At 45.4% G+C, this 18,447-nt stretch overlaps 6 protein-coding genes across 6 annotated transcripts; 1 reads left to right on the top strand and 5 right to left on the bottom strand.

The window, feature by feature from the left end:
* Positions 1–413: 413 nt before the first annotated feature.
* Positions 414–1,608, bottom strand: TSTA_051080 (uncharacterized protein). The gene is made up of 2 exons (XM_002485578.1): positions 1,321–1,608; positions 414–1,263 (listed from the first exon to the last, which is right to left on the bottom strand). The coding sequence occupies exons 1-2, from the start codon at positions 1,490–1,492 to the stop codon at positions 479–481; spliced, it is 957 nt and encodes a 318-aa protein (XP_002485623.1). The 5' UTR covers positions 1,493–1,608; the 3' UTR covers positions 414–478.
* A 180-nt stretch (positions 1,609–1,788) lies between these two features.
* TSTA_051070 (short-chain dehydrogenase, putative) lies at positions 1,789–2,878 on the bottom strand (the record flags this gene model as incomplete). The annotated part of the gene is made up of 2 exons (XM_002485577.1): positions 2,026–2,878; positions 1,789–1,967 (listed from the first exon to the last, which is right to left on the bottom strand). The coding sequence occupies exons 1-2, from the start codon at positions 2,864–2,866 to the stop codon at positions 1,789–1,791; spliced, it is 1,020 nt and encodes a 339-aa protein (XP_002485622.1). The 5' UTR covers positions 2,867–2,878.
* Positions 2,879–3,066: 188 nt separating this feature from the next.
* On the bottom strand, positions 3,067–4,485 carry TSTA_051060 (1-aminocyclopropane-1-carboxylate oxidase, putative; the record flags this gene model as incomplete). The annotated part of the gene is made up of 5 exons (XM_002485576.1): positions 3,067–3,173; positions 3,267–3,810; positions 3,882–4,162; positions 4,247–4,348; positions 4,419–4,485. 5 exons carry the CDS (start codon positions 4,483–4,485, stop codon positions 3,067–3,069), a joined length of 1,101 nt encoding a protein of 366 aa, XP_002485621.1.
* An 814-nt stretch (positions 4,486–5,299) lies between these two features.
* TSTA_051050 (pantothenate transporter, putative) lies at positions 5,300–7,800 on the top strand (the record flags this gene model as incomplete). The annotated part of the gene is made up of 14 exons (XM_002485575.1): positions 5,300–5,520; positions 5,586–5,638; positions 5,706–5,787; positions 5,845–5,891; positions 5,953–6,059; positions 6,120–6,257; positions 6,308–6,594; positions 6,665–6,727; positions 6,809–7,021; positions 7,096–7,126; positions 7,197–7,270; positions 7,340–7,489; positions 7,587–7,695; positions 7,759–7,800. 14 exons carry the CDS (start codon positions 5,300–5,302, stop codon positions 7,798–7,800), a joined length of 1,617 nt encoding a protein of 538 aa, XP_002485620.1.
* On the bottom strand, positions 6,999–10,239 carry TSTA_051040 (uncharacterized protein; the record flags this gene model as incomplete). The annotated part of the gene is made up of 3 exons (XM_002485574.1): positions 6,999–9,055; positions 9,114–9,621; positions 9,681–10,239. 3 exons carry the CDS (start codon positions 10,237–10,239, stop codon positions 8,254–8,256), a joined length of 1,869 nt encoding a protein of 622 aa, XP_002485619.1. The 3' UTR covers positions 6,999–8,253.
* Positions 10,240–11,625: 1,386 nt separating this feature from the next.
* TSTA_051030 (molybdenum cofactor sulfurase, putative) lies at positions 11,626–14,081 on the bottom strand (the record flags this gene model as incomplete). The annotated part of the gene is made up of 2 exons (XM_002485573.1): positions 11,626–13,973; positions 14,033–14,081. 2 exons carry the CDS (start codon positions 14,079–14,081, stop codon positions 11,626–11,628), a joined length of 2,397 nt encoding a protein of 798 aa, XP_002485618.1.
* Between the last annotated feature and the right edge of the window lie 4,366 nt (positions 14,082–18,447).

Here is an 18,447-nt window from a genome sequence, read left to right as displayed (position 1 = left end):
TTCTTTAAGTATAGCGCAATTTAGTATAACCTGTTGGAAGCCTGGTGTGAGGTATCTGTTGGACGGAATGGTATTTTTCAGATGCTCCGGATTTCCAACAAGGTATAGAATCCAAAAGCCAACCTCAAACATATAAACCTTCACCTTGTGCACCTGAAACTCGACTTGAGACGTCATGGTCGCATTCCTCGGAACAGTGAGAGCCCAAGTCTGCTAGTTGCCAAAACATCTATATAAGTCCGGCTTTGGAACCCGATGTATGCAGAAGAAGAGAACAAGAGATACAATTTGTTAGCAAACCTGTGTCACTAACTCCTACTACATATATACGGATTCCAACATAACCTTAAACTGAGATGAGAGTCTATTGAACCCTAACCCTACGGTAATATTAAGTTCCAGTCGATCAGGAAGAGAACTCGTTAATCATACAATGAATATAACGCTATGATAAAATACTGGTTACTGCCGCTAATAACTACTCCCAATAAAATGAAAACATATCAGTTCCTCGGAATTCATCTCCATATAAGGCTCCCTTGGACGAGCCTCCAGCTCCCGCCGTTACAATCAATGGCAAGAAGTGCTCGGCTCCATGTTGAGGATGCATCGTGTAAGCATGAGGAAATTCTCTCCATCGCTTTAGCTTGGCCAGTCTCTCGTTAGCATCCTCGGTCAAGACAGCTTCATTCAGGACTCCGGACCACTCGCGAAGTTTCGACGCTAGATCTGGCGGAAAATTTGAACCGCGTGGGAAGAGTCGCATGTTATGGAAAGTGGCAAATCCAGATCCCAGAATGGCGATATTCTCTTTGCGTAATTCTGAAAGCACCTGACCAATCCTATAGTGTTCTTCTGGGTCCTCGCTTTCGAGGACGGACATTTGAACAATAGGAATTGACTCGTCTGGCACGATGAGCTTCATCGGAATAAAAACGCCATGATCCCACCCTCGAGTCTCATCGAGCTTCGGCGAAAGTCCCGCCTTCTGAAGGCGTGTATATATCTCTTTAGCGATTGATGGAGACCCGGGAGCATCGTATTTGATCTTGTAAGTTTCGGGTGGAAAATTATAATAGTCGTAGTAAAGCTCATGTTTTGCGCCCGAGGAGATTGTCGGACGCTGTGTACTCCAGTGCGCGGTAACAAGGATGATGGCCTTAGGGGCTTCGGGAGTACCGACTTTCAATAGCTTTCGTACGCGATTCTCCCATGATTTTACCATGTTTTTATGGCTGGGCTCGCCCAGAATCGGCATAGGACCTGGATGAGGGGGGATTTGTCAGTGCATGCAATTTGAAGTGCGGCGTATCGACATACCACCACCATGACTGACACAAATTGCTGGTGCCAAAGGTACTTTTGTTCCGTTTGTGAGTGTCATTTCTGAGACTGTTGAGATTCCTCGTCGAAAGAATAAAGATGTAATAATGCCCATAAAAGTGACGATGGCAAACACGCTGACTATGGTGGGGAATCGCTGACCGGCCATGCAACGGACGAAACGGCGTTAAATAGTAGTACACCGAATCAAAGAGAGAGTATTAGTTGAGTTACAGTCACTAGGGTTCTTATAGAATGATAATATAAGCAAAAGAAGAACGCCATATTTGCAATCAATCAGACGAGGATTTACAATTCTTAGTCAACGCTTACAATTAGCAGCGCGGATTGTTTCCGCACTCCTTCCTAGCCAATCATACGATGTATTAGTAATCAGCTTTGGCTCTAATGTAGTTAGCTACGGGATTTCAAGTTCGTTTTGATCAAGACTTCAGCATTCGATCATCACACTGCGAAACGAGCCCGAAGTAGATCCCGATCCACGATTTCATCCATCTTTGCCAACAATTCGTCGACGTCCCATTTCGCCGACAAGAACCTTCCACTCAATCCACGTATACGATCCTGATTGCGAGTCAACCAAACAATAAATGCTCCTGCAAGGTCCGGAGATTCCGTCAAAACTGGATATTCTGTGATTAGCACTACTTGAACAAGGTATTTTGAATGAGCAATGCATACAAGGTAACATGCTTTGGGGCACTCTCGCTTGCTTCGCAAAATCGCTCTTGATTCCGCCGGGATGCACTGACGCGAAGAAAATCCCATCTTCTCCCCCGTTGGCTACCTGTTGCTGCTCATAAAGCATTTCGATGACACGAGTTTGTGCAAATTTGCTTGCGCAATAATGAACGTGTGCGACCGGACCAATTACTGTCGGTGCAGACATGGAACTAATGGTAATAAAAGCTCCCTTGAAAGATGTTGATGCCGCAGACTCGTTCAAGATTGGAATAAATGACTGCGCCGCATAAGCTGCGCTGAGGGTATTGATATTAAACGCATTCTGGAAGTCCTCGATTCTTTCTTGTGCAATATCGCTAACAATCGGTCCGCTATAACCGGCATTGACAACAACAGCACCAACAGTGGCGCCGAATTGTGCTCTTGTAGCATCTGCGACCGCCGCGATATCAGATGCCAATGAAACGTCACATTTAAGCACCAGAGTTTGCAGTGTTGGGTTGATGGTTTTGGCCTCGTAGGCAACGCTCCCAACTACATCTAATCGACGAGCTGCCAAGACAAGACCTGTCGCTCCGGCTTGAGCGTAAGACCGTACAAGCCCAGAACCGACAGCCCCGCTAGCCCCTAGAATGACGGCTGTAAACGGCTGCAGCAGTTTATTGCTTCGGGGGTCGATAGCAGGGTAGACATCCGAGTGTTGGACAGACACAAAATTGCTAAGATCTGCTGCATTCGTTTGACTGGGAGTTGAATTCACCGCCATGGCTGCTGTGCTAAAAGTCAACACGGATGAGTTCGACTTCTCGTTACGTATTATTGCGTAGTTTTGGTGCATATGAACTATTGGATTTCTTTATATCACTTCTCGGCGGACATTACGGAGATACCAAACGGAGATAGAACCGTAACCGCATGTCTTGCTGTTGGATCATATTCACCCATCACTGAGGTTGACCGTTAACTACCAAATTCTGCTACCAGTTTAGGAATACAATTATCGATTCTCTCTGGCCAACACAATCATTTTTCAAGCATTCAGTCATAATATTTCTGCGGCACACCTGCCAGGATCTCCCTCTCTGGTTCATTGACAATTCCAGTTCTGAAACGGTGGTCCTTTGCGATCCTGGCACGAGCCCATTCTGTGGTTACAAGTATCAGTCTCATTGAATATTAAATAGCTCGTCAAGATGGAGTCACAAAAGCAGGAATATCCATGGATGTAGAGCACAAACCTTCTGCCGTGACACCTTCAAGTGCCTTCAGGTAATGCTCAGGCACTTGAATACCTAGCCTCTGGAACAGCGGACTCTGCAGAGGTTCCATGCGAACTGCAGCCTCTGGTCTCGCGAAATAAATCAGGCTCAATCTCGGTTTCTCTGCTTGATCAACAGGTGGTCGCACGACGCGATGCACCGTCGATTTCAAGAAGCCGCCACTCAAGTACTCAAGTGCATCCGCAATATTGACAATTATGGCTCCAGGCTCGGACTTGACGTATCTCCACGAATTGTTATCGTCGGGGTTCTGGAGTACCTGTAGACCTGCGACTGGTTGGTGGAAGAGGAAAGTTAGGGTGTTGTAGTCTGTATGACCCTTGGCCCAGATGTTGCCCACCTTGGCATCCTCCTCGGCTGATCGTGGGTGGTACTTCATATATCTCAAGTACTCAAGTCCATTTTCCTCGTACCGATGGCGCTGTACCAGAGCTTCGTCGTCTACCTCGAGAACATAGGCAAATAAGCGGAGCAGGGGTAGGAGAATTTTGTCGTGGATGTGCTAATGATTGGGAACATCTCAATTAGTCTTTAGTTGCAGCATTAAAACCAGGATGAGGAAGAGAAACCTACCAAGGAGAACTCCTTGATCTCTTCATAATAGTCCTTTATCAACTGGGGATGTTCCCGCTCATGCTCCTTGGTAAATTTGGGAATATTGTAGCGTTCATCATTATCTCGTGAACTCAGTTCGCCCGTTGCACGTGGCTTGTATCCCCTGAAGTCACCTGCCGCAGTATTACTTAGATACTTCATTTTCTCTTCGAGAGGAAGCTCGAAAAGAGCGTCCGCAATAGCATATTGTCGATTGATTTGCTCGTCTGTGAGGCCGTGGTTGGTTACGTAGAAGAATCCTATGATATACATGTTAATTCACTATTTTACACATTGCTCTAATGTTGATCTGGGGAGGAACATGTTTGGAGGTGGGCGACTACCATTTGTATTGATGAACCTCAGTACTTGCCCTGCTAGGACTTCTTTCCCGCCGGGTTTATCGAGTAAGGAAATATCCAGTCCCTCGAGGTCTGCCCAACTCACTGATAACACACTATTAGTTCTATGTATTGAGATGGAGTAAGAGGTGCTGGAAAATTGGAGTTATATTACGATTCTCCGTCGTCTGCGGCGGCGGTGTGTAGGGCTTCAAGACCGAAGAAGCAGAATTAGAAACCATTTCCTTATGTTACCTCTTTAAGGATCCGTACCCAGGTGATAGAGTTCAACAATAAATCTTTGGCGAAGCTAAAAGTGCATCAAGTACATAGTTATAGGTAAACAGCATGAAATAACAGACACGAATATATATCATTCTTCATCATCACCAGTTGACCCTTTATCACCGGACCATTCTCCGATATCACCTAAATCCAATCTAGATGCAAAATTACGATCTCTTAGATGAAATTGATTGGCTGTTTCATTGCGGCATTGGGGAAGAGAATCACATCATCCTCGCGAATTGAAATATTTCCTAGTTAGGAAATAAAGACTGCGACATGTCCGCACGGCTCTGTCAGTCTTGCTTTGTCGACATGAACCTTGGAAAGCATCGAATATCATTCAAGATTATTTCATTAAATTTGACGGGCATATCAACGACTGTAGTACTGAAAATCTACAGGAAGCTTGCATATATAAGGCAGATTGCCAGTCCAACCAGAACTAGACATTGCCTTCAAGCCATCCAGTTGAGTTTGTAACCTTCCAAGCTTAAACGATTTAAGCTTGATTTGACCTCTTCCCCGATAATCTGATTATGATTCTTATCAGTGCGGATTCTCGTATAAACATCACGCCATTCAATCAACGCTTCACGCTATCTTGTCAGACCGGGTAGCAGTGCGATTTTTGAGGTAGCAATACCAGCTGTGGTAAGAATTGACGCGCAATCTATACACTATATAATACTTATAAATGATTTTCCGTGCCCTAGAAGAATGTGTAAATCCTGTTGAGAAACCATCGTTCCGGTAGTAGCCAATATAACAATGGAGAGGAAGCACCTCGATGTTGCGGTTGCGGAAACCAGGGTTGTCGCCGAGAACAGCCACCCATCAGACAGGAACTCTGTCCTTGAGCAGCCCAATATCAACGACCAAGATAAACCTCCATTGCCATTTCGACGCCGACTTAAGCATATTGTCTGGGACACCCTGGACTACACACCTGCAGAGCGAAGATTTGTTTCCAAGATTGACTTTTTTATCTTGTAAGAGACATCCACACATTACATCCATATCTAGCGCACGGGTTGATGAAAGATATCTTACTTAGAACATGGGCCGGTTTCTCTTATTTCTCCAAGAATTTGAATTCCAATAACCTCTGTATGAAGCCTACACAACCTGGGTATTATTAGCTCGTTACTTTCGCTAACTGGTCTTGTCCGAATAGCAAACGCATACGTATCTGGAATGAAAGAGGAGATCAACGTCGTCGGCAACCAGTATCAGACTTTTATAACTATGTGGACCATGTAACTATATCACGGCCATATTCCGGGTTTGACTTGAAATAACTAACTCTTTGATAGCGGCTATGTTATAAGTCAGATTCCATCACAGGTCATCTGTACGCGAGGTAGGTCATTTCATGGAGACGATTCTCTTCAGCATCGTGCTACTAAAATAAACATTTGCAGTACGACCGTCGATCTGGTGTCCCTCGTGGGAGCTTCTTTGGGTTATAGTAACATTTGCCTCTTCGTCCGTCAAGACACCTCACCAACTATACGCCTGTCGCTTCTTCGTATGTTCGAAACTGGATCTTATCCGTATCTTCAAAACAATGAGCTGACCATTCTTTCAGGTGGGTCTCGCAGAAGGCACATTCTATCCAGCAGTACACACTGTCCTGGGGGCTTGGTACACGAAAAGAGAGATCGCTAAAAGAGCCTGCATCTTCTTCGGGTCAGCGTTTGTGGGTTCGATGTTTAGCGGATACCTTGTATGTCTCCTCTCACGCACTGTGGTTGCCATCAGCCTAACATTTAATAGCAAGCAGCTCTGTATACAGGCATGGACGGCGTCGGCGGTCTATCTGGTTGGCGGTGGCTGTTCATCTTTGACGGTGTCATCACCTTTCCCATGGCAGTGTGGGGTTATATTGCCCTACCAGATCTACCCACTAACACCCGAGTCTTTTGGCTTAAGCCGCATGAGAAGGAGCTGGCGGTACGACGTATAAAGGAAGCTGGTAAGGCTGTGGGCGAGCCAGTTACGTGGGCTGGCATAAAAAGAGTGCTGGGGAAGTGGCACTTCTGGGTTTATACCGCTTACTATACGTGAGTACCTGATTAAAGTGGTGTGTATGTGTCAGAGACATTAATGCCAATTTTGATATTGGTTGTGTAGGTTCTTCATTTGCAGTGAAAATATTGGATCATACATGAACCTTTGGTTGAAAAGTCTCCACAAGTATGCCCGTTTCCTTTTGACTTATATGCAATGATTATAGCATCAACGGATCTTCTCGCACATGCTGACATTCTAAAACAGATACTCGGTGGCTGAGATCAACACCTATCCAACCGTTACCAACGCAATCACAATTGTCACTAGCTTAGCCTATGGCTGGACAAGCGACTATATCAAGCTACGGAGCCCGATTGTTTTCTTCTCTTTGTGTGTTTGCTTTTTCGCAGCTGTCAATTTGGCTGTTTGGGATGGTGTGCCGTTTGGATTGAAATGGGCATCTTATTATCTGACCGGGTGAGACAAGAACTTGTGGAAAAAGAAATATTATCTGCTGGGGTGTTTCTGAAGTTCTAACGTCAAACTCTTAGATTCGCGCAAGGATCTGGCCCCGTTTTCTTGGTATGTTGAAAAGAGCATTCCTTTCCCATGGGAGCTTCCACCTGGGCACTTGCTGATTCAAGGTTGATAGACGATGGTGAACGAGGTTTGTGCAGGCGACAGTCTCGAAAGGATCATTATTCTCGGCTCAACAAACTCTATTGCGTATGATTATCCGTCTTGACATCCATATAAATAACATTCATGTTCAGCTAATATATTGATCTTCTTCAGGTATGCCTTCAATGCATGGATCCCACTCCTATCGTATAATACAACATATGCACCAAGATTCCTGGTTGGAAACTCGATTACAGTTGCCTTAATCATATGTGCTGCGATGACGCTGGCGCTTGCTGTATATTTGGAGAGAAGGGATAATGCGTATGTATACTCTGTACACTCACGGAATTCATTACTTAGCTGGCCATACCTTGGGAGTTTATCTCTGCTGCAGAATGCTAACTGCTTGCTTGAATAGAAGGAAATATGATGTTGGCGAAGAGGACGCAACCTCCAGTCCGATAGTGGCAAGCCAAAGCGAGGAATGGAACGCGGGTAAAAGCGGACGTGAAGGGCTCGCCGGAGCAGTAAGGGATTGATGGGTTGATTAGATCACCTCAGTGAAGCGAGGCTTGACAATGGATAAATAGTTTGCTAAGGAGATTGGTGAGATCCGGTTTTCCGAGTGCTGAATGTAGAAATAAAAAAAGTTGAAGGGGTATATTGAATATCAGGCTTCATGGCGTAAATCTCATTTTCAAGAAGATAGTGTCGTTGAAGCTGCATTTTCATAAACCGTATCGCTTTTGTCACCAGAGTACACCTCCACCCAAAAAGAAACAACGAAGCAAGACGTGCAGGTAGTCAGAAAGAGCTCTGCGACTATTCCTATCGATATATCGATTGCATTTTCCATGACATGAGGTTGCTGTGTGTCCGCTAATACGTTCACCCAACTGGGAATCCACAAGTTCCTCTCCAGTACTCCAAGTCCGAATGCGTATTTTGATGTACGACTGGTTGGGTCGACACCGAAAATAATCCAATTTTCCAAGGCATAAGGCAGTTCAGGCTTAGTTGCTGGTGCTACTGTAATATAATGACTCGGATTATTCGTGCATTTACATATTCGAGTCAGAGCACGCTCAGTCATCGTAGCTTTGCACCTGCGCCCAGAACTTTCTTGCTCCGTGTGCGCAGGCTACCTCCATCCAGGCAAAAGAGGTCATCACATCAAGCACCTCTTCCCAGCCTTGGAGGCCCAGTTCAGTGTATAAATCGCGAGCCTTGAGTGCCATCCACTGCCTGAGATCGGCGTCGACATCTTCGGCAGCAATACCGGCGATAACCACACACCACAGTTGCAATTTCAAGACCCAACGATTATGTTGCAGGGCATAGCCACAATTACTGATAGCGTCACGGATTTGGAAAACTATTTTGACTCGAAAGCGACGAGAAGACGGAACAGGGAAGGTGACGTGAGTCGTGAACAAGTAGGTAACAAGCCAGCACATTCCATATACAGACGATGCCACCTCCATAATACTTCTCGCATAAGCGGTTGCTTGTTTGCTCCCTTCGAGCAATGACAAATCCGCTATGAGACTAGGGTCGTCGGACAGGGTAGGAAGATTCAAAAATCGATACTGAACCAGGTTTCGAGCATCGGCCATGAGATCTCTTACAGCTTTATCGTCCCATTGCGGTACTAGCATGTTCATGCTTTGCGCCACTTGACTAATTTCCACAAAAACTTGTTGAATCGAGTCGCGAATCGAGAACATATCCAAGCTTGTAAAGCCGGAGCTGGTAAGAGGAGGGAGATCCGAGGGTGTTAGTCCGAGGATATCTAGCGGTTCTAGCTCAATTAACGACTCTCCAAGATGATTGCACATGGGAAAGACTGGTTTTGTGCCGGTATGCAAAGCGTACTTCAAAGCGGTGCTGAAGGCCTTTCGTTAGCATCATCTTGAAATATTCTGGAGAAAAGCAGTCTACTTACTAAGCAATCTTCCACTTTGCACCATACAACTGTATCTTGTCAAACCCTCCGTGTTGGTCTAACAAAGCTAACAATCCTTTCCAGTGTACACGATGCACTGGCTGATATCCATAGATATTCAGGCCACCGAGCGGTTGCAAGACATGATGGAACGGATTGTAGTCCCTTTCTGTGATACTTGAAGGAAGTTCGCCCATCGGGTCGCTCACTGAGAGTAGGCAAACACTGACGAGAATTGCATCAAAGGCTGGAGTGCCAATTTTGTAGGTTGACACGGCTCGGCGTAACTCGCGTAAGGCAGTGTATCTGTAGTGGGATTTTTCCATTTCTCGTTGGTGACGATCCGAGTCCGCTCCACTCCACAGCATAAGCTTATCCCTGTGCACTGCCGAACTGAGACAAAGGACGTGGAATATAAGAGGGTCCGGTGTGAGTTGGATATACTCGCTTACTATTTTCGGACTCCATTCGCGACCGTTTCGAAGCGCAGGTATGAGGACTTGGAAAACTAGATTTGACTCTGGTTAGTACATCATCGTGGATAGTGGTTCAAAAAACAATTCTTACAATGTTGTATCAGAACATTGCTATTCGGACAATCCTTTTTGCCAAAATTTTGCTCGAAAGGGTCGAAAACAGAAGCCCCAATATTCATTTTTGGATCGCCATCCCCTCGCTGTCTGTCTGTTATTATGTCTTTTGCAGAGACTACTTCGGTAAGCGTATCGGATGGATCTTGCTGTGACTCATGAGAGATACCACCGCAGGTCTCGCACACATCAAGTTCATCGTCGTCAATGGGGGGAGTGGGCAGCTTGGACTCGGGAGGGATTCTCGACTTCACTGCTCTCTTTTTCTTCCCTGCCTTATTCTTCTTGCGACGGCCGTCATCTGGCGAACTTGGTCTCGTGCTCACTGAAGGAGGCGAACAATGACATTGTTCTGGACTATCTGACAAATCCTTGTTCCGCGTGCCGACCCCATCCTCTTCGGCCGACGGTGGAGAGACTTTGTATTTCTTCAGGTAAACCCGACGCATTAACTGAGAACGTAAATGCCGCCGAGCATCTCGCGGGCCAGCGTTCACGATTGTCGGAGCATTCACGAATATGAATTTGTCGGCCATGGCGAAAATTGTATGTTGTGAGGTAATGACTGAGTCGAGCACCGACCGCTAAGTTCCGGTTCTGATCTCGGACTGGTGTTACGTGTGCTGTATAAGGCATCACAAGCCATCACCAGGCCATACTTGCCGGGATAGGTGCGTACTGAAGTTAGTTGTGAGTTTTGTCCGAGGACACGAACGAGCGCGAAGACCTCGGAGTTAGTGGGTGTCGAGAACGAAACAATTGGGTAATAATATTAAGCTGTCGAGGCCGGTGATCATTCGTTGCACAGCCAGATGCCGGAGTTGTCACAGGAATACGTCGTTCGCGATTTGGCGGGGTCGAGCTATTTAGGTTCTTGTGTAGTTGAGGGCACTGCACACTCGTTTTCTCGAGAGTTGTCTGTCTGCCTGTGAGAAATATGGAATTGAAGTTTGAGTCAGTTAAAGCTTAGTACGAATCACAATCGGGACTCCATAGTGAGTTTAATAAATACCTTAGTGCAAAGTTTAGCAGTGATTCCCATTACTAAGAGAACTTCTACGTATTTAGGGCCGATCCCCAGCCAATTAGCTGTGATAGAGCGGACTTAGACTTTTCCATTGAGGCCCTTGCCGGCTTAAAGTCCCTCCGCGACTCGGTAGAAAAAACGTATGTACCAGCCGTTGCTCCAGGCTCATACACTCAATCCGTTGTTGAGGAAATTTGTCGGCGGTCCATAGTTATGATGAAAAGACCACACATATCCGTAGTGTGTACGGAGTATCTTAATTATTATTTAATCAAAGACAATGAGCGGGTCAAGGCAATACAGTAAGGTTGCTCTTTGTGTAACCACCGAGTCAGTCCATGCGGTAAATACGAATACGCTGGGCGTAATTGTACGTATGGTAATATAAATTCTATTGTGATTGGCCAATCTCATCAAGTCTTCAAAAAGTTCCCGGAACCCGGTTCGATGAATCAGACGGCCCGTGCCACTGCTTTCATCAGCCAATAATCGTGCTATTCGTCTCTCCACATTGCCATATCCGGGCATTCCTCATGCTTTAAGATTTTTACCATACTCATCCAAGACGTCAGAACTGGAAGTCGAATAAGGCGCTATCTGCAAGCTCCCGGACAGATGCAACGCTCTCACTTATGTCAGTTGCTGACTATGCCTCAAACATCATGATTCAGGGTGCATACATCTTGTTAGGATCTCACTTAACATGTGCGGGGTCAGTAATGTTACGGGCGGAGAAAGCCTGGTTACCAAGCATGACAGAGTACTCTATTAACTACTAGGTACTTCTCTCAGGAAGCGGGACGATAACAATAATGACTTCAACAGTGCTGAGAAATCAAATCCATTAGTTAACCGAAATGCGATGCTCCATGCAATAATATGGGAACATCTTTCTTTATTTTCGCCGGAACCAGCACCTCCTCCGTCGGGACTTCATGAAAGAGGATGCATGACCCCTCAAGTGATGCAGTAACATGAAATAATCAACGTTCTTTTCGTGACAACCCACCACCGGACAGAAATGATAGTCTCTATTATCAACCTGCCGGTCTTTCGTAAGACTAGAATGTGACTCTAGGACCAGATCAATGGGATTAATTGTCGTGTTCTGAGATACGAGATCTTCATCAGCATCCGGAGCGCGGCAGTATCTAGCTATGTTGCATCTGTACATGTTGTATTCCTCTAGTTTTGTCGCGGGCGAATGAAAGAGGAGTTGGCTGCCGAACTGAAGCTGTTGCGGCAAGTCCTCATTCGATTTCACGACTGATGGTGTTCGTCCCAGCACCATATGAACATTTGATAGCGGGACATCCCCGGAGAACTGAACAACTATTCCTCCTGACGGCCGCCGATGCTCAACTTTCTCAACGCAAACATCAACCGGAAGCTCTCCTTTAAATTCATGAAAGCGAGCCAGTGTCGTCGGTTGCCCGAAGGCAGACGTAAAAAACTCCTCAAGCGTTTTTGACGTAAAAGTACGAGCCAATCTATATGCTCCTTGGAATGTTTGCTCGAGAGAGTCTGTAACCCAGTTCCCAGTGGGTAACTCCCACAGGTCCAGCTCCATACTAGACACCTGACTGGAAGCTGATCTCGCTAGACGCAGTAGAGTTAATTCGCTGTTTATCTCGACCATCAGTCCGCTGGCTATTCCGCATTCTTTCCGGACCTTATTGCTCTTCAGATCGACAAGACACCACTCGCCGTCCAAGGCTAAGCGAGAGTAGTTAAGCTCCCAAGACGATGAGATAGGCAGGGAACATGAAGGGAAATGCTGAATAGGGAATATTTGCAGTTTTTTCACAAACCAGGGTTGCTGCTCTTTCTCAGGAAATCTTCCAGTGAATTTCTCATAGCCCTGTGGACGAGTATAATCCACAAAAAAGTGCTTCACGAATGCAACGAGAGTCTCAACGTCACGTCTGTTAGACATTGCCCCCAAACTTGCTCTGATGATCCCAGAGGGCTTTCCACCGCGGACTCTGAAAGGTTCTCCGCACCGATAACCCTCGCAATAGTTGCGTCTCAGCTCCCAACTAGCCAGTTCTAGGTGTTCCGCTATACCACCTGGGTTACACACCCCGCCGGTACGGATCTGGATGTTGCACGCGCTCGCAAGCGCTTCGAAATAATCATAGTGGACCCATGCCCCATTCGATTTGCGAACAGTGAAGGCAACAGTTGGTCCTTGGGAGTCACTATCCCCGTATATGCTATTCTCATCTTTATAGATCTTGCATACAGACTTACCGTTTGCATGCTTAAGCCGCGATAGATCTGTATATAGTTGTAGCGCAAGGTGAGATGCGTGATTGGAGATTTCGTCCATAGAATGAAATAGACGATGGTGTAGGACTATGCCGGTATCAAGCATTACAAGATTGTGGAACGGTAAAGTGCCATCCTCCAGAACCTCATGTACATGATGGATCTTTTTGGCATGGAAGTGATCGAATGCAGTAACCATATCCACCGTACCGCCGCCAAAGTATTGGCGAGATAAGAGAATCTCGCTGGATTTCCTGCGTACTATTAACGCTCCCAGGTCTGGCATGCCAAAAATCTTATAGAAACTGACACTAACAAAGTCAGGTGCAGCATCTGGATCAGATAGATCAAGTTGTGCCGAGGAACAAAAGGCAGCTGCATCCAACAGGGTGTATAGGCCTTCACGGTTGGCGTGACCTTTCTGGCGTATGCGCTTCGCCCATTTTTTCGGTGTACGATGGCCATTCATATTAGATTGAGCAGGATATCCAATCAGCTTGATGAATCCGCTGTCTAAAACCGGACGGTTGGTGTTGTCTTTTCGGATGAGGTCATTGGGAAGATAGAAATCATCATCTTCATGCAAGTGAGGGGATTCAATCCACTCATCGAGGGATTTATCCGAAGAGAAACAGTGATACCCTTTGTCAGCCAGTTCTCGAACACCAACGAGACTTGTATGAGCATCTGTGTGATACCCATACCAAAACCCCTTTTCCTGGAAGCAGTTTGCAACCAATTTTATTGCTGCTGTAGCGTTGGCGACGAAGACAATGTCGAAGTCATCGGGATCTGCACGGAAAAAGTCCAGTACATGCTGGCGAGCTTGATTCACATATTCTGTGGAACGTAGGGAAGAAGCAGATTTAGAGTGTGGGTTACCAAGTAGGTCTGATTTCCATAGCTTTGCTGAAATATCGATGAGGGATTTGGCGTATGGCGTCGCACCACCATAGTCAAGATAGCATGTTTCTTTATTTTTCATTAGGGTTAGTTTTTGGTGTATTGGTATCGATTTCAGGCAAGCTTACTGTTTAGGCCAGGGTACTCTTTTCGACGAATCTTGTTGATGTCATACATTTTGATCTCCTTTGAAATAAGAACTTCTCATGGAGCTGGGTCTTCCTGTAAGCGGTCTGTAAGATTCCGAGCTGACAGGGAGATATTAGATCCTTTATATAGGCAATTTACCGTGGTATAACCACTTCCACACGTATAGAACCCGAGTATATCCGGCCTAAATATCTCTGCCTATCTGAATAGGAAGTCATTAGGAACATCACAGCGCCGTATGCAGCTTGTCAGCAGGTACTCGAACCTCAATCTACAGGCATACCCGATACGCATTGTTCTTTTTAGCCGTCCAGGTTTTCTTGCGATATGCATTATCAAGTTCAGGACGCTTTGATTACTAGTTTGGGTATCTGGACGGGCAGAGCTGAAAGTGTCAGCACTTTGGGTTGCTATTGGTGAATAAGGGTTCATCGAGAGTCTTTAGCCCCATTTCTGGATTCTTTCAAAGTAGTGGCAATCTGAGCCGGTCGTACTGTCCAGTCGTAGATGATTTAGTATGGCCTGACTGATAAGATTGCTATTTGTCGACGTGGGTGCTTATGTACGTCGGCCTGTACTGGTGCACTATTCGTACGACTTCGGCTATAAGTAATATTTAAGCATGGAGGTCTAGAGGACCAAAGAGCATGGCTGATTACACGTGGATGATGCTCATGTTCTTTCGTTTTCGTAGGACGTGCCTTACATGAACCAGTCCTACGGATTTGCTGTTTTTTTGTGAATTAACATCAAACAAGAATGTCCAATCCGAGTGGTTGGCCGCCTTCTATGTTATATCAGCCTTTCTTTTTCTGTTTATACTGCAAATGTGCTGCTCAAATTGTCCCCGTAAAGTTCATTGGGAGCTTCTTTTAACGTTTGACTCGGGATGCATGAGCCAGACCCCCTTCAGGACTTTTTCAGGGTTCGTATCGGTGACTTCAGCTCTCTTATTTGGTTGAAAGAATAATCGAATAAGCGTTGCTGTATGTAATCCCGGGCTGATGGGCTGGCTGGTTGGGTTGAGAATTGGATTACTTTAGCGAGCTTGAGCCTCGCGGTGACAGTTGCTGGGAATTCTGGAACCGTAACATCAAATCAAGCAAACATCGACCGGCAGTACTCCGTACATAGGACCGAGAGATACATTATTGTGCTGGTGTCACTATATGCATCCTCGCTGTTGTTCTTTATGTGAACCCCTCGGCACGGCACATAACTCCGTGATGATCGTATCTACTTTATTGACCTCGTGAGTGATAATTGTCGGCGACAATGAGATACTTCTGTTCTAAATGCCTATCACTATGGACACTACTTTGTGCTGCCCCGTCTTTCAGCTGACAAAGAACAGATCGGCCACTCTTTGTTCGATTCCTTGGATGAGAGTCTAGCACTTGATATAAGACAAAGACTATTCGATTACTAGTCACAAGAAGCATATGGTGTCGAATGCTTCAGCTGCTTAGTTCAATAATAATAACGTTAATTCATCCACTATAGGTTGCTCGTAAGGTATTAATGGGGGCAATTATGGGGCATTTATGCATAATGGACGGTCAGTCTGCCGCCGAGGATTGTTCCCAGGTGGTACAATCTAATCGAGGTCCAAGTCCATCGTTTTGTAACAAAGCCAGCTGAGCGATTCCAGGAAATGGAGAAAATGTGCATGAATGGCTCTTCCATGAACCAATCTAGGCAGTGTATCTCTGCGTCGAGGGATTTAATCCAGAACTGACAAGGTACGGGCTGTGTAGCTAATCAGCAGTTCTCAGCAATATATCACCATGTAACATTGGCACTTCCCAAATTCCACCATCCTGAGGTCTGAGGCCACCAAATGACTTTTTACTAGTAGATTATAGAATGCAGCGTGGCAATCTAGAACATGACTTCCATTCGCTAGATGAGGAGGCCGCATTTGTCTCCGAGTTGGTTTACGCATCATGGTTCCTGCTGAAATCCCTCTGAACCAAAGAGAAGTACTTACTTTCAAGCTCAGCCCAAATTGCCCTAGTAATGCCTTGTATCCTGCAGTCTCTTAGAAATATGACTACCTTCCAGATTTAGTATTTGGGAAACTCTCCGTTGGTGAACGGCACTGTATGTAGCTGAGTTACCTTGGATGATTGCAAATACACTTGCTCTGCTACTTAAAACAGTGCAGCGTGACTACTTTAGTACTTATCGCATTTCAATAATTTAAACAGGCAACCCCCATGAACAAGTGTGGCGATATCGTAAGCCTCAATTTTTAGATTGTTTCTTCCTGCTCCACTACGCCCAACAACTCGCATTATTGATGTGCACTATTTGCTTTAGCATTACGATCTATCTAAAAGCATAGGTATCGTATACTAGTTTCTAGTGGGAATCTAAATGCTAGATAATCGACTGAGGCGCTGCCTGAAGCATGCCGCTTACTTTGTCGTGAATAATATCTTTGGGAGCACGCATCGTTGTCTGCCGTTCTTGGACTTAGCGAGCGTGCTTTCATGAGTCCAGATTTTACCCTGTAGACCCAGTAGATTGCACATCTACGTCGGTAGGAATTTGTAAAACCCAAAGATGGGAGCGTGCTGCTGCAGTTCTACAGCTTTGAAAAAATTCGATGTCTTTATCCAAAAATGGATATCTTCATCCGACCCAGACATAGATTTAATTTAGGTTAGTTGAATGCAACACGATAGAGGCCTGAGAAATTCATCATCTATATTGTTGACCACCCAAAAATAAGGTTGTTTTCATCTGTCTTTACGTAGCATATTCTTAATTCCTCCTACCGACTGCGTTGGCGTACATTCTGTCCAAGTCACATACCTTATTGCCGGCGGGTCATAAGTGTCTCTCATATCTCTTAGCATCATCGTGCAGGTAGGAGCGCGGAAATAATTGGCAGCTTTTTTAAATTGCTTGCAGTCCTTGGATGTTTTCTCTATTTCTCCTTTCTTGGAATTGAAGAGATGAATCTGATTCTTTCTGGTAACTTCTCCATGGCACATATCGGATTCCGCTGAATCGGACGACCTGACACATCCACTTGATTATTGTGTAACATGGGCTATTCCAAGGACCTTCGTGTGCCATAGGATGGGGTCGAATGACTCTTCAATACACTCATCACACGATGAAAAATGATTGCCCAGTTAGCCTTTCTGACTCTTGGTTACAACGAAGACTTCTCAACAGCCATATTCTATGTCCTCATTATAATCCTTGCCTTTAAATTTCTTCAACGCTTGACATCTATCTATCTCGAATACCAGGTTTGTCCCATCTGCAAGGTTTAAGATAATTCTAACCGTGATATAGGAAGGAGTGACTTTCGCCTCTCGCCACGGTGCCAACCGCCCCCAGAATTGCCCAAGAGATCGCCTCTCGGAATAGATCGTATCAAAGAACTATGGGATTACAATACTGAAGGTAAACTTTTAGTTTTCTTATGCACGATTGCTAATGACTATGAACCACGTAATAATCTCACACAATACCTGTTATTCGGCCCTCGTGCATTCCATATTCTTCACCCCAAGAAACTCGAATTAGTTCTATCTACCAACTTCTAAGGTGAGTCTCTCAACTCATTGACCCTGACACTTAACGTTGATATATCTGTAGACTACTGCTGTGGTGCATGGCGGAGCGTCTTCTCTCCACTGCTGTTGTAGATCAATATCTCCCTTCATTGGCACACATGCAATGATATTGTCTACATGTTCACAGAATATACCGATATCGCGGTACTGAATGCGAGTAAATTGCCTACGCAATAAATTCCTTGATCATTCCCAGAGTGGACCCTCTTGGGTGAAAATCCCAGTCCCTGTTTGGAAAGTCGATGTCTAACTTACGAGCAAACATTGACCAGGACGTCGAGAATAAAATATTTTCGGACAGTTTCACGCCCGCCCAGCAAGTTCTGGCGAAGCGATTTCGTCTAGCTCCGCAGCACATCCTCTATAACCCGCTTGGTTTCGGTCAGGCTTGCTCAAATGTTCACTGGTTTGTGGAATGTTGTATTGAAAAATTGAATCTACCAACTTGCCAAGTCACGGAGGGAGAACAAGGCAGTTTTATGGCCTAAATAGCGAAGGAATCTTTCAGCAGGAAGACCTTCGTGATCAACTTGTGAACGTACTATTTGCTGCGAGGGACACAACGGCGTGTTGTTTATCTTGGACGCTGTAAGTCTGTAGAAGCTGTTGACTTGTTATATTAAACCTGCTGACTTACATTAAACTGAGTGCAACCAGCTCCTTGTACGTCATAACCAAGTTATGCATCGTCTCCAAGAGGAGATTGACTCGGTCATGGGAAACTCCGATTACCCAAGTAGAGAGCAAATCAAAAATATGCCGTTCCTTGCCCATGTGATCAAGGAAAGTCCGTATCT

Source organism: Talaromyces stipitatus, genomic scaffold (assembly GCF_000003125.1).
Source record: "Talaromyces stipitatus ATCC 10500 scf_1105507295515 genomic scaffold, whole genome shotgun sequence".
NCBI classification, from domain to species: Eukaryota; Fungi; Ascomycota; class Eurotiomycetes; order Eurotiales; family Trichocomaceae; genus Talaromyces; species Talaromyces stipitatus.
This window is presented reverse-complemented; position numbering and strand designations above follow the sequence as displayed.